This window comes from Neoarius graeffei, chromosome 13 (assembly GCF_027579695.1).
Source record: "Neoarius graeffei isolate fNeoGra1 chromosome 13, fNeoGra1.pri, whole genome shotgun sequence".
Classification (NCBI taxonomy): Eukaryota; Metazoa; Chordata; class Actinopteri; order Siluriformes; family Ariidae; genus Neoarius; species Neoarius graeffei.
This window is the reverse complement of record NC_083581.1, coordinates 75419675-75434623: the sequence shown is the minus strand read 5'-3', so window position 1 is coordinate 75434623 and position 14949 is coordinate 75419675. Positions and strand designations below refer to the sequence as shown.

The 14949-nt window shown below is 41.1% G+C and overlaps 1 protein-coding gene across 4 annotated transcripts in view; it reads left to right on the top strand.

The window, feature by feature from the left end:
* Positions 1-14949, top strand: part of eya4 (EYA transcriptional coactivator and phosphatase 4) — a 149267-nt gene that overhangs the window by 112139 nt on the left and 22179 nt on the right. For all 4 annotated transcript variants that reach the window (XM_060938523.1, XM_060938521.1, XM_060938522.1 and 1 more), the window contains 6 exons: positions 1043-1179; positions 1312-1395; positions 9946-10035; positions 10910-10968; positions 11321-11481; positions 13421-13535. In XM_060938523.1, coding sequence (XP_060794506.1) covers positions 1043-1179; positions 1312-1395; positions 9946-10035; positions 10910-10968; positions 11321-11481; positions 13421-13535 — 646 coding nt within the window. The remainder of the gene's footprint in view (positions 1-1042; positions 1180-1311; positions 1396-9945; positions 10036-10909; positions 10969-11320; positions 11482-13420; positions 13536-14949) is intronic.

Below are 14949 nucleotides of genomic sequence, written 5' to 3'. Positions count from 1 at the left end.
TTGGTGGTAATGTTGTTCCCAGACCGCGAGCTGACGTAGTGGTTCGCATGTCCATCTCTTGACCGGGAGATTGTGAGTTCTACTCGCGGTCGGGTCATACCAAAGACCTTTGTAAAAATGGTACCTATGGCCATCTGGCAAGGCATGCTACAATACAAATGCGAGTAGGGAGTCAAACTCTCTTAGTTACCAGAAGACCAGCCCCCCACTGTAACTCTAGCTATATAATAGGTGAGAGGCCGAGGGTGATAGAAACGGAGATCTGTGCTGCCCAATGCGCCTCAAAAGACTGGTTAGTACTGGGATGGGAGACTGCCTGGGAAGGCCAGGTCCTGACACGGGAGGGACTTTGACTTGAATGTTGTTCCCATGGTGATGAAATTACTTCGATCAAATCTCTGACCTCACCGGTGCGGTGTTTTGGTGCTGGAACTGACCCACTTTTGCTTGGGAATGGTGGAAACGTATGGTATCGTTTGAGATCAGGAACCAGCACCTTGTTGGTGGAAAAGGACTATCCAGGACCCTTTCACTACTTTATTATCTAATGCCAGGGTCAGACTACACAAATTCAGCCCATTTTTGACATGAGTTTGTCATGACCAACAAATTTCCAGCCCAAATATGAACATCAGGATTGATGAACAGGCCTTATAGTGTGACGGATCCAAAGAACAGTGATATGGCATCTGGATACCCCGCAAAAAAAAATAAAACCACCCCGATGAATAGTCCAGCATGTCGGATTTTCTTGCCTAGCTTGACAACTCCTCTCCGATGACATGTTCCTTGATAGCCATGATTGGCAATTTCTTGACCCTCCTCCCCAACGTCAACAATGATTGGTTTGAGTCAAACTTGGAGTGTTGTCAGTCTCCCAATCAAGACACGACAAGAATTTATGGCACTATGATGGCCTAATCTGGCATGGTGAACATCATGAAGGACAAAAATATCTTGTCGTCTGATCACAGCATAAAGTAACGTTTACATCAACTTGTAGGCTCAATGGCTCAGTCAGCAGGGTTTTTCATCCATTTAGGTGATTTTGAGGCGGGACAGAGTCCTTCCACGCCCATCAAGGAACTGGATGACCGGACATGCCGTGGAGGTGGGACTAAAGCCAGGGGGCGTGGGAGGAAGAACAACCCCTCCCCTCCTCCTGATAGTGATCTGGAGGTAAACCAAATAGATTTTCTCTTAAAACATCTAAAGAATTCAGTTGATATACGAGCCACACTGATGTTGCATATGTAATTAAGGATGCAGTGATATACATACTGTATTTTAATGTGTGTGTGTGTTTTATAGAGAGTGTTTGTTTGGGATCTGGATGAGACCATCATTGTCTTCCATTCGCTTCTCACTGGATCTTATGCACAGAAATATGGAAAGGTATGCTGTCTTTTCCTTCACCTTCTTCTTCTTTGCCCATTCTTCAATTTCTTTCTCTCTGCCCTCATTTACTCCACAAAAAGTGGGAAAAAATATAATAAGTGCCTGCAAACTCTTCCAGTGTTCCTCAACCGATTACACTGCAACCCTGTTATAACGAACTCTTTTACTACAAACTTTCGCATATAACGAACTAAGTTTGTGGCATGACAATGAGTCAGAGTCTTCAAGAAAACATCACTGAGCCATGCGTTCTTCTTCCTAACAGAGACAAACAATAAGTAATCAAGTCCACAGTCAAGATAACAAAACGTCTTAAAGCCAAAGAAACAAAGGCTTAACGAGCCTCACTTAGGTTTCATCGCATCTCATTCTCATCTCATTATCTGTAGCCGCTTTATCCTGTTCTACAGGGTCGCATACAAGCTGGAGCCTATCCCAGCTGACTACGGGCGAAAGGCGGGGTACACCCTGGACAAGTCGCCAGGTCATCACAGGGCTGACACATAGACACAGACAACCATTCACACTCACATTCACACCTACGCTCAATTTAGGCTACATCCACATGACAACAGCAACGAGATGTTATTTAAAAATATATCGCGTCCAAATGGGCAACGATCAGTAAAATATCAGGTCCATATGGCAACGCAACGCTTGCTGAAAACGATGCAATACACATGCCACACCTCTAGGGGCGCTGTAAGACGGTCCCTTCGGAGACACCAGAACAATAGAAGAAGTAAGGACGCATGCGCATAAACTATTATGCGCGAGACTTCATATTAGCCACAAAGTCAGAAAAATCTGTTCGTAAAATTACGTTATAATGACCAAATACAATGAAAAGTATTTTTCCAGTCTCACCTGTGAAAGGTAATCCCATGTGATCTCGTTTGGACGGCAAACCTGTTGGTACAGTTAAACGCAGCTAATCTTTATTCTCCGCTTTGACCTATCCAATATGGCGTCGAGGATTACGTATGATTCTACGCGGAAGGCGGCGTCTTTAATGGTCCGGAATAAATTGAATGATACACGTTGATGGATTAATTTGTTGTTTCTCACCTGTGAAAGGTAATCCCATGTGATCTCGTTTGGACGGTAAACCTGTTGGTACAGTTAAACGCAGCACATGAATCTTTATTCTCCGCTTTGACCTATCCAATATGGCGGCGAGGATGACGTATGATTCTACGCGGAAGGCGGCGTCTTTAATGGTCCGGAATAAATTGAATGCTACACGTTGATGGATTAATTTGCTCTTCTACGCCCTTTTTGAGGAATGTATTGTAGGACTTAAACCAACATCTGAAGAGGTGAGATCGCTCCTTTTTTTCCCTATTTTTGCTGGCGGGATTGACTCTCACTCTCTCTCTCTCTCTCTCTCTCTCACTTTGCACCATTACACAATAAATATTCACAGTGAAAATATTTTGTAAGCGCGTTTCATGAACCAAGTTATAGGATTTGTTGACAACTCGCATCGAGTTCGTTACACTTCTACCCGGCGTGAAGCACTCACAGTCATGTGGTTGTGACATCATCGTAAACAAATCCGTTCTACTCATCCAGACGACTTCACAACGGCAACGTTGCCAGATCTTTCCACTCTGGAACCCGTTCTCAAAAAGATTGCGTTTTGGGCACCCAAAACGCCGGTGCCGTGTGGACGCCAGGCCTAAACGATAAGCAATTGTATTGGAGTCACCTGAATCCGTTGCCGTGTGGACAGGGCCTTAGAGTCACCAGTTAACCTAACCTGCATGTCTTTGGACTGTGGGGGAAACCGGAGCACCCGGAGGAAACCCATGCAGACAACATGCAAACTCCGCACAGAAAGGCCCTCGCCGGCCACGGGGCTCGAACCCGGACCTTCTTGCTGTGAGGCGACAGCGCTAACCACTACACCACCGTGCCGCCCACTTAGGTTTCAGTCAATAACAATTTTTGAGAACAGTGATCTCTAATGACTGCTAATATCGCGACACTTAACACCTAGTTAAAGCACATCAGCGATGTTTTTATACCCCCTGCCCAGCCCACCCTGCAGCGCGACATAAATGACATCATTGGTGATTTGCGACACATGAATGAACTGAATGGTGAAGGTTGAGAAAGCATAGTGAGTCAGTGGGCGGACATTGACAACAATACACCGGCAACCGCCGTCATTTCCGTAACAGATGAAGAAATCATCACCTCCATTTGTGATCCTTTAAAGGGGAACTGAAGGCAAATTTTTTTATTATCAAAATTCTATTTCTCTCATTTTATTAAATATCGGAATGCATTTTTGATCGCTATTTTGTCACTGCTATAGCAAGTTCTGAGTGTTTGAAATATGCTCTGTAATATATCAGTCCATATGTCAAAGCAATGGCCGTAAACGAGATTCGTTGAGACCTGTGTGAGACATCATAGGATGGAAGTAAAACGTACAGCGGAAATCAAAGTCACCAACATCTGTCAACGTTGTCAAAAGACGCGCGCACCCTCTTTCGAACGCTGATGTAATCAAGCTGGAAGTTTTCCTTGTGTCCGAAATCGCTCCCTACTCACTATATAGGGCACTATATAGTGTGGACGCCATTTTGTAGTGCTGTCCAAAACCTTATTGAGGATTATGTGTGAAATGCGCTCAGTATAATATGTATTTATCACAAAAATACATGCATGTGTTTATTATTTTGAAAACCCACCAGCCACCTGATCTGGCACGTTTTAATTGTGCGACAGTAATGACGTAAATACCAGCGTGACGGACTCGTCCTTATCCCGTCGTCTTTCCAACTCTTCTCTACTCCACGTTGGTTTGAAGTCGTATGGAATAATCTCCATCACTGATGAAGCTGGCAAATCTCGAAATGAATCTAAATTGGAATGATATGGCGATCTGGCTGCTGCGTAAACAGTTTTCAAAATGGCGGCGCTGACACGTCACATTTGAGGTTTTGCACAAGTCTGGTGAAGATCTCGCGGATAAGCGACGCCTGCCGTGGACCAAACGAACTACATTCAACATGGCTAAAAACCGAAAAGGCCGATAAGTGTAATATAATATGCCAATACGAGTCACGATATAAGGTTAATAAAACCGAAAACGTAATTGAATAACACGTTAATTAAGAAATAAAGCAAGTTTAAAAATGACTTCAGTTCTCCTTTAACTCAGTCAATGAACTGTGATAGTGACTCGGAAGGAGAAATTCGTGATAAGGAGAACATGCCGAAAATTTCACATATAATGTGAGTGGTGTGACAAGTGGGTCCATTTCAGTATTACAAAATTACTTTTCGGTATAATTAACTATTTGGACGTTCCCTAAAGAGTTTGTTCTAGCAGTTTTGCAGTGTATTTGTCTGTGAATGGATGAACCTTTTTCCATCAACAGTGTACAAATACCTAATTCTGGAAAGCTCTATGCATTTAAACTTTAAAAAGCTTCACCAGGGTTGGTTTAGTTCCAGGATCAGCATGTTGCTTGGCCGGAGAAGTCAGGAATTTGTAAAATATTGCTATTTCACAATAGTTCAAGTGTCCTTTTATACTGTATTATGAACTAATTAGTTAATAATGTGGAACAAATATGTAAATTAGACCGTCAGTGACGGCGTAGCTCACTCCAGCCCCGTCTAGTCGAGAAGGAACGATCTAAAGTGGGCCACCTTGCGCAATAAATGTTGCAGGCTATATACACTATATATAAGCTATATATTGAAGCGATATCCACCCTACACCCTGTATACACCAACCTATTTACCAGAAAGAATCCAAAACTGTGAGGAACTGACCGAGAAGAAGCGATTTTTGTTGAACTGCTCACTCATTAAGGCTTAATTAGTCCATAACTTGGTTAATAATTGTAATTAAGTGAATGTGGGTAGAAGTTACAGTATATGCACCCTAGGTACCCCGACCTTCATACCAGAAAGAATCAAAATCGGTGAAGAATTTAGGGAGAAGAAGCGATTTGTGTGGAAACTGCTGCTTAGGGATTGATTAATTACTCCGTATCTTCATTATTAATTGCAGTTATGCAAATTTGGGTAGAAGCTACTGTATATGCACCCCAGGCAGACCGACCTTCCTGCCAAAAAGAATAAAAATCAGTGAAGAATTGAGACAGAAGAAGCGATTTTCGTGAAATGTGGACGGCTGGACGATGGACAACACAACACATGATGGCATAAACTCATCACCTGTTGGCCGGATGAGCTAATAATGTAGAGGAAATAATATATATTGCATTTTTTATTTGGTAATAATCACCAGGTGCATACAGGAAAGCACTGGTGTGGAAATTAGATCCGAGGCCGTGGGGTTGCACAGAACCCTTTGACCGCGTTTCACTTCAAACTTCACTGTGCCGTTAATGCTGCTTTACTTTACCAAGAAATAAAGGAGGAACTCGTTTTGTGGAAGTGTGTGTGTGTGTGTGTGTGTGTGTGTGTGTGTGTGTGTGTGTGTGTGTGTGTGTGTGTGTGTGTGTGAAACAATCCACAAGTTGACCAGCTCACTGCTTTTAACTGGGTTTAATAAACCAGTGGATGAAGTCTGTTACGTGATTATTTACATTACAGTGTGAGGGTTTTGAAAAGAATTATTGCAAAAAAAAAAAAAAGAGGCAAATTTAAAGCTGAACCTCTGATGGAGAAAATCTGGCAACCTCAGCAGTATGAACTCCACTCAGGTGATTAGTGTGATATGAATGGAGCATCAAGGAAATCGACTTAAACAGCTGCGTAACCCATCTCTGAATACTCAGGGTGCATAATTACGTCTAGGACGATATGTTTGTTCTCTGTGAATGTTCACAGATATGTTCACGAAGCCAGAAGTAACTCATACCATCCTTACAACTCGCGTGATTTATTAGTAAACTCCTGTTGTTTTTTTTTTATTTTTATTTTTTTATCAAGTGGTCCAAATGATTCCCCGAAGCAGCACCAGGTCTGTACAGATGGAAAAGACGTGCTAGTGATTAGACTGGCGTCTTTGACAGTGGGTCTGGGTAGATGTATGAAGCGTTTGCCCTGTTTTCACACCTTCCCTCGTTTCTTGTCGTTGGTTGTGTGAGAGCTGTGGAGACAGCTGCATCTATTCCCAGCTGAGGGGCTATTTCTGACAGCGCAGTGACGAGCAGGACCCTCCGATCTTAGGCACTTCATCAGCGACAGTGCCAAACCTGTTTCACTCATATGCGCTCTCTGGCACACACACACACACACACACGCGCTGGCTGGGACGCATGGATTCACTTGCACCCGCATGCAAAACCTTGAACTAAAGGTTATTTGAAGATTTTGTTGTTGGAAGGACTTTAGACAGACAGATATTTTTGATCCACACTGTAACGTTACAGTCGCAGAAACGCAAAATGTCACATTGAAATCATCCAAGACTGACGTGCCGCTTAATAAACAAAAAAGAAAGATTTTAGAATTTCATAAATTAAACTCAAACTAAAAACTTTACGAGGCACGCAAAGAAGGCAAACTCTCTGGGTGTCTTCAACAAAACAGATACGAGTAAAAGAGTTCATTAGTAAAGTGAGACGTCCGAATCCGATTATTTAACGTGCTGATTATACAGTGGTTTTATGATGTAGCTTTAAATGTTTTGACACCCCCACCCCCATGTTTTCAGACAGCCTTCTCAGTTGTTTTATTTATTTATTTTAGAAAATATATTTCTCACATGATTGTTGTGTAAAATGTCACATATACTATTCAGGGCCGTGTAAATAATTAATTTAACTCAAGTAGTTTTTTACAAAACTATCAGTCACTCGTTATTTAAATAGCTCGATCGTTATCCCAGGACATGAAATATTCGAGTAAAGAGTAGACGTGAGGAATGGAAGTGTGAGTGGAGGTGTATATGAAACACAGAAGACACATTATTTTCTATTCTGGCTCCGCACTTTGAGGCATTTAGTGAGCGCAGCTACAGCGAGCCAACACACACGTGATGATTTTTACAGCTGAGGAGCCCCCTCTCCTTTCCTCTCCTCTTTTTGCTTCTCTTTAACCCTGTCTCTTCTCTTCCTCTTTTCTTCCTCTTCTTTTCTGTGTTCTCTTCTCTTCTTCCTCTTCTCTGTTCTTCTCTTCTGTGTTCTCTTCTTCCTCTTCTCTGTTCTTCTTCTCCTCTTCCTCTTCTCTCCTGTGTTCTTTTCTTCTCTTCTGCTTTTCTTCCTCTTCTCTGTTCTTCTCTTCTCTTCTGTGTTCTCTCCTCTTCTCTTCTCTTCTCTTCTCTTCTGTGTTCTCTTCTCTGTTCTTCTCTTCTGTGTTCTCTGTTCTTCTTTTCTCTTCATCTTCCTCTTCTCTGTTGTTCTCTTCTCCTCTTCCTCTTCTCTCCTGTGTTCTTCTCTTTCTCTTCTCTGTTCTTTTCTTCTCTTCTGCTTTTCTTCCTCTTCTCTGTTCTTCTCTTCTCTTCCCTCCTGTGTTCTTCTGTTCCTCTTCTCTGTTCTTCTCTTCTCTTCTTTACTCTCCTGTGTTTTTCTCTAAGTGTGTGTGTGTGTGTGTGTGTGTGTGTGTGTGTGTGTGTGTGCGCGCATGTCAGGGATGTGACATGAGTGTATGTGAGTGGGTTGACGGGTCAGAGCGAGTGTACGTCAGTATATCATCAACTTTTTAAACCCGAGAGCTGCAGGAGTCTGAGACGCCGTGAGTCTGTGGGAGTTTAAAAACCAGATTTATCTGAGAGCAGGATAATGAAATCGAAACATTTCTCAGCATCTGAGTGTTTTTTGTTGGTGATAAAGGTGATGATGGTATGCTGATGATCCGAAGTGGACAAATGATCTAAATTCACTAGCCAACTGGGCAAGTCACATCTTACTGCCAAGTCGTGTGTTTTGGTTTCCTAGAAATCTAACTGGCCCTGTGATGACCTGGCGACTTGTCCAGGGTGTACCCCGCCTTTCGCCCGTAGTCAGCTGGGATAGGCTCCAGCTTGCCTGCGACCCTGTAGAAGGATAAAGCGGCTAGAGATAATGAGATGAGATGAGATGAGAAATCTAACTGACGAGGCCAAAACATGGTAGCTAACATAATGTTGTAATGTAATAACATTTGGAAAGCTAGTTTGCTAGTTACATGAATGAATAGGCGACAGACAAAGGGAAACGAACTTCATGATAGGGAGAGGACGACTGTGGAGCCGTAGTCGTTGTTCTGTCTTGAAGGTTTTGATGTAACTGTTACAACCCGGCTCAAGACCGTAACAAAAGAGGAGGACGCACGTCTTTAAATTGGAAAACTCAAGGATGTATTGGAATAAACATAAACAAAACTTAAACTGAAGAAAGAATTAAAGGCAAAGAAAATAAGCAAGTGGGTTAGGATGGATAGTCAGTAATCAAGAGTGTAAGGCAAGGGTCTAGATGAATATAAAAAAATATATAATAATAATAATAATAATAATGCAAAAAAAAAACACCCCACAAACCAAGAAGGCCCAAAAAGGAGAGCTGTCACCCCTCTCTCTCTCTCTCTCTCTCTCTCTCTCTCTGGTATCTGCCAAACTGATCTTATATAGAGGCTGCACCAGGTGAGACGGGCCTCAGGTGGGAGGAGCCAAGAAAAAACAGGGAAACCAAACGAGCCCAGAGATCGTTACAGTAACAGACTGTGTTTGTTCCCTTAGCAAAAGGTCAACAGGTTGTTGATGAACGTTTTGGCTACGAGCTGCGCTCCTCTCTCCACATTCCTCATTCTGAAAAGCTGGTATTAATGCCAAGGTGGTGCAGTGGTTAGCACTGTTGCCTTACAGCAAGAAGGTTCTGGGTTCGAATCTCACAGCTGGCTGGAGCCTTTCTGTGTGGAGTTTGTGTGTTCTCCCAGGTTTCCTCTAACTGGCTACTCTAAATTGCTCATAGGTGTGAATGTTTGTTTGTTAATTGGTGACCTGCCCAGGGTTTACCCCGCCTCCCTCACAAAAGAAGCAGGAGCCAGTCCACTGACGGACGAGCGGTATAAATAATAGATGGGTTATACGACAGTCGACTAGTTTGCACTTTGGCTGATGTGTGTAGTACAGCAGGTGGCAATATTTGGAACAAATAGCTCATGTTTTATCTACAGCATTGCTCTAGCTTGTTATATTTAAACATACACTATATACGACCATCACGCCTACACGTGGTTCTTCGCCAAACTGTTACCACAAAGTTGGAAGCGCACATTTGTGTCCAATGTCTTTGCATGTCGGAGCATTAATTTACAATTTCCTTTCACTGGAACTAAGAGGCCCAAACCTGTTCCAGCATGACAATGCTCCTGTGCACAAAGCTTCATGGACACAAAGCCGCACAGCTACACTCCAATATCTAGTAGAAAGAGTGGAGGTTATTATAACAGCAAAGAGGACTAAATATGGAATGGGATGTTCAACAAGGACATATGGGTGTGATGCTTAGGTGTCCACATACTTTTGGTGTATAGTGTACATACATAAGGACAATTCTGGTTTTGTCCAAGGTGTTGGTTTTTCCACCAGTGCTGAGGTTGATGATGAAGATGATGATGATGATTTCTGTGTAGGATGCTCCGATGGCAGTGACACTGGGTTTGAGAATGGAGGAGATGATCTTTAATCTTGCAGACACACATCTCTTCTTTAATGACTTGGAGGTAATCTTTCACATCCTCTCCTTCCTTCCTTCCTCTTATTTATTAATGCCATTGTTGTTCAGCACTTAATGCTTTCATCATCGATAAATATATGGGTCAGAGATGAGATGTGTTTTTTTTTTTTTTTTTTGCATGCAAACCTTATACACTTTAAAGGTAACTATTAATATGGATAAATGTTATTATATTACATGCTCCACTCAGTTATTTAAAAATATTATATATACAGTGCTGTGCAAAAGTCTTCGGCACGTGAAATGTTTCAACATAAAAAAAAAAAATACTGTAATCAGTAAGCTGCCATAAATGAAATATAGTCAAAGTCAGTATTTGATGCGAGACGACCCTTTGCATTAAAAAAAAGCATCTTACAGAACCAGCCACAGTTCTTCTGGACACTTTGTCACACTCGCTTCTTCATTTTACACCAAATCTTTTGCACCAGTAGCCTTCATTATGTTTTCTTTTTTAATCTGAAAAGTGCTCTCTTATGGAATATGCTGCTCAGACATACTACTTTTTTTTTTTTCCTGTAACATTTAATTTTGTGCTGGGAAAAAAATGAACGTTTAGAACTCTAAAATGTTTTTGTAATGTGACTCAATGTTGAAGTCATAAAATATTTCAACAAAGTTTGTATGGAAAAAAAAATAGGGTGCCTGAGACTTTTGTACAGTACTGTATATAATTGAAAATTGTCATTAGGAATTGCAGGTTAAATTAGATTATTTGACATCAAGACAGTGTGTGTGTGTGTGTGGTGTGTGAGTTTAAGCTTTTGCCGCCCCCTGGTGGATTTTATTAAGGCCTCACCTGGGGCTTTCACCTGTCACTGATATGAGTGTGTATACAGTAATGTGTGTGTCCTCGACAGGAATGTGATCAGGTGCACATTGATGACGTGTCATCAGATGATAATGGACAGGACCTTAGGTGCGTCTCGAACACTGCTGCTTTACTGCACTCGAGATAATAACACTGACTTGTACATCACATTTAAAAGAATAGCTCAGCAAATTTATACACGATTTGTTTTGTAATCCAAGTGTAGTCAGTAAGTCAGGATATATTTAGTGTTTGGAGTTTTGTACCTGAGATATGAGAAGTCTGTCTTGTCAAAATATTTTCGTACAACTTTTTTTCAACTGTAAGCTAAATTAAAAAAAATCTAATTTTCCATCATCCATTTCTGTAATAAAGTGGATCTTGATACATTCAGAATTCTGTTCCCACTGAAATGCACTGAGGAGGTTTAAAACATGGTTGTTATTGTTATTATCGACAGTACTTACAGTTTTGCCACTGATGGCTTCCATGCAGCTGCAACCAGCGCAAGCCTCTGCTTAGCCACAGGCGTCAGGGGCGGAGTGGACTGGATGAGGAAGCTGGCCTTCCGCTACAGACGAGTGAAGGAGTTGTACTGCACATATAAAAACAACGTGGGCGGTAAGCTTCCATGACCTGACCTCTAGAGCGGAATATATATGTGTTATTTACCAGCTGGGAGGTCTGTATGGTGAAATACCGTGACCGAGGTCTTGAAAGTACTGAGCGAGGCCCTCTAGGTCAAGGTCAGTATTCAAGGCCGAGGTCACGGTATTTCACCATACGGACCGACCTTAAGCTGGTAAATAATATATTTATTTTTTTCTTTACCAAATTCTAACAGAAAACGAGAGCACCCGAAAGGGAAAACCGAGCCGAGCCGCCATTTTGAATCCTCATTCACGGCTGCAATGCAAATTGCTTCCTCCTTGGTATACAAGTGCACTTCCATGGCAGGAAAAATACTACATTTTGCCGCTTATGTAGTCCCCTATTTATACAAATAGGAGTCATTCAGGATTCAGCCATGGTTTTGCTCGGCGTTAGCAAGTTACAGGTTTTTATCTTTCTCCTGAAATGTTTTCTTTGATTTCTTCTTCTTCAGGGGAGTAAAACTCGCTTTCGCTGTGAACACTGTCGTTATCGCTATCCATGCTGTAAAATTAATGCTATTCTCCTGAGAAATGCGAAAATAAATGTTGACAAAAATTGCTACTATGTTTGTTGTTGTTGTGAACAAGCGAGTCGCCAGAAGTCCGTAACCGGGGTCCGTAACTGGGGTCCATACCGTAGGATATGTACCCGCTTGCCAGCCAATCAGAGCGCAGGATTTGATGAAAACCAGACCACAAAAAAAAAAATTAAGTTATTCCACGAAATCGAGTTGGACATGAGCTGATAGTTGGCTATAATCCATGTACGACGAGATTGAGTGGAATAACTGTTTTATTCTAACCACATTCGTTGGATTTTGAGAAACAGAGTATTTTTATTTTTTGCAAATTCGATAAATTAAAATTTGATACAAAATGTCCGACAAAATCATTTCCGCTTAGAATGTAAACAAACCGGTGAAATGACAGGAGCAATTTGTGAAAAATGCGATGATGATGATGATGATGATGATGATGATAATAATAATAATAATAATAATTCTTGAAAAATAAAAAAGATACGTTCTTATCATCAAATACTTTTATTCCATATTTTGTTGCTTTTTTTGTATTTTTGGGGGTTTAGTTTTCGAGTAGAGTTTTTATTTCGTCCTTTGTTGGTTCAGCAACACGCTCCGCCATTTTGTTTTTCTCTACTCACGGTATATGAGCTGATATCCTAGTAGTAGAGTAGCCAATCAGAGCGCGATTGCTCATATCCAGTGAATGTGGACAGAATAATTTCGGATATGTAGTCTGATAAATTGTGCAAACTGTTAGCAGAACTACAAAGAAACTATATTTTGCATCTGGGTTTTTTTTTTTTTTTGGTAACCATGCAAGTTTGGGTCTCAAAAGGTTTCCCAAAAGAATCAAACTGTCATGTCATGTATGAAGCAGTGAGTGGGTTGTCAAAAAAAAAAATCTGTTCATCATATAAGAATACAAAAATTTGTTTAAAAGTGGAGAAATGCATGTGTTCTGTTCATAAGGTTAAAATAAATAAATAAATAAATAACAGTATTTCCCAGGCTTTCTGAATGGTGTGAACAGCAATATTAAGTTATAATATTCCAGAAATGAGATTAAAATAATGCCATTTGTCCTCAAATAGCAAAATTTAATACCTGCTCTTCAGCCTCATTAACTTCCACACAATCACGTTTCACACTGTGGGCACCAAAATAATCGAAGTACAATGAGACCATCCTGTATTCTGCAGTTTTATTGAAAAACATATTTCTGTGTTACATGTAAAATAGTTTTATTTTTTAATAGTTTCATGGACAGACCTGTAGTAATTCAGTGCCTTAATGCAGAATACATACGTTTTTCATAATAATAATTTTTTTAAAAAATCTCTGAGATTTTGGTGAAGGATGTGTCTTTTTGGCTTGTTTCCTCAGGGCTCTTGGGTCCGGCGAAGAGAGATGCATGGCTTCAGCTCCGGGCCGAAGTCGAGGCTCTGACGGATTCGTGGCTTACCACCGCACTCAAGTCCCTGTCAATCATCAGCTCCAGGTCCGCCCACTATATACTGTACATACAGCTATATAACTACAGATAACTAACTAGCGATCCAGCTTATTGTACCCTCATGTGCTATTTCAGTGGTTATTTTCCACCGTGATATCCTCCTAATGTTTTCCACTGTTGTAAAAATGTCTATAATATTGCTAAAGGTGAAGATATATGAAGATCGGAAATGATGTACTGTTGACTACACTGTCAAAAATAGGGGTACAGTTCGAGTCTATTACTGTCCCCCAAGGTACAATCTACACTAATGTACCCACTTGGGCTCATTATTGGACTTCAAGGTAGCTATGTTTACCATTTTAGGGCCAAAAACGTACATATATGTTCCCAATTAGTATATAAATGGTACAAATAAGTACTTTAAAGCGAGACGGCCTTTCAATTTCATAAAATCAGTGAAATTTAGTTCCGTCTGAAATGTGGTCATTGTGATAGATGTTTATTTCTGCAATATCTCACAAAATATCAGGCCGTTCTGTGGCTGGGAAGTTATTTAATTTGAGGGGATTAAAGCAAATAATGTGCATGAAATCGCTCGCTTTGCGCAGTCAAGCAGACAGAGGAAGTCCATGTGCGCATGCGCAGGTTTACCTTCTTCTTTTGGGTTTTACAGCAGCTGGCATCCACAGTGTTGCATTACTGCCATCTACAGGTTTCCCTTTGAGCGTGCACTGACAGTTCCATCATTCTGTCGCTAAACAAACAGCTGACCACACCGAGGTGCTCGCTGAGCGCCAATATTAATTAGTTTGGTCCTGCGTTTCCTTTCCTTCGTACAGTGGTGCTTGAAAGTTTGTGAACCCTTTAGAATTTTCTATATTTCTGCATAAATATGACCTAAAACATCATCAGATTTTCACACAAGTCCTAAAAGTAGATAAAGAGAACCCAGTCAAACAAATGAGACAAAAATATTATACTTGGTCATTTATTTATTGAGGAAAATGATCCAATATTACATATCTGTGAGTGGCAAAAGTATGTGAACCTCTAGGATTAGCAGTTCATTTGAAGGTGAAATTAGAGTCAGGTGTTTTCAGTCAATGGGATGACAATCAGGTGTGAGTGGGCACCCTGTTTTATTTAAAGAACAGGGATCTATCAAAGTCTGATCTTCACAACACATGTTTGTGGAAGTGTATCATGGCACGAACAAAGGAGATTTCTGAGGACTTCAGAAAAAGCGTTGTTGATGCTCATCAGGCTGGAAAAGGTTACAAAACCATCTCTAAAGAGTTTGGACTCCACCAATCCACAGTCAGACATATTGTGTACAAATGGAGGAAATTCAAGACCATTGTTACCCTCCCCAGGAGTGGTCAACCAACAAAGATCACTCCAAGAGCAAGGCGTGTAATAGTCGGCGAGGTCACAAAGGACCCCAGGGTAACTTCTA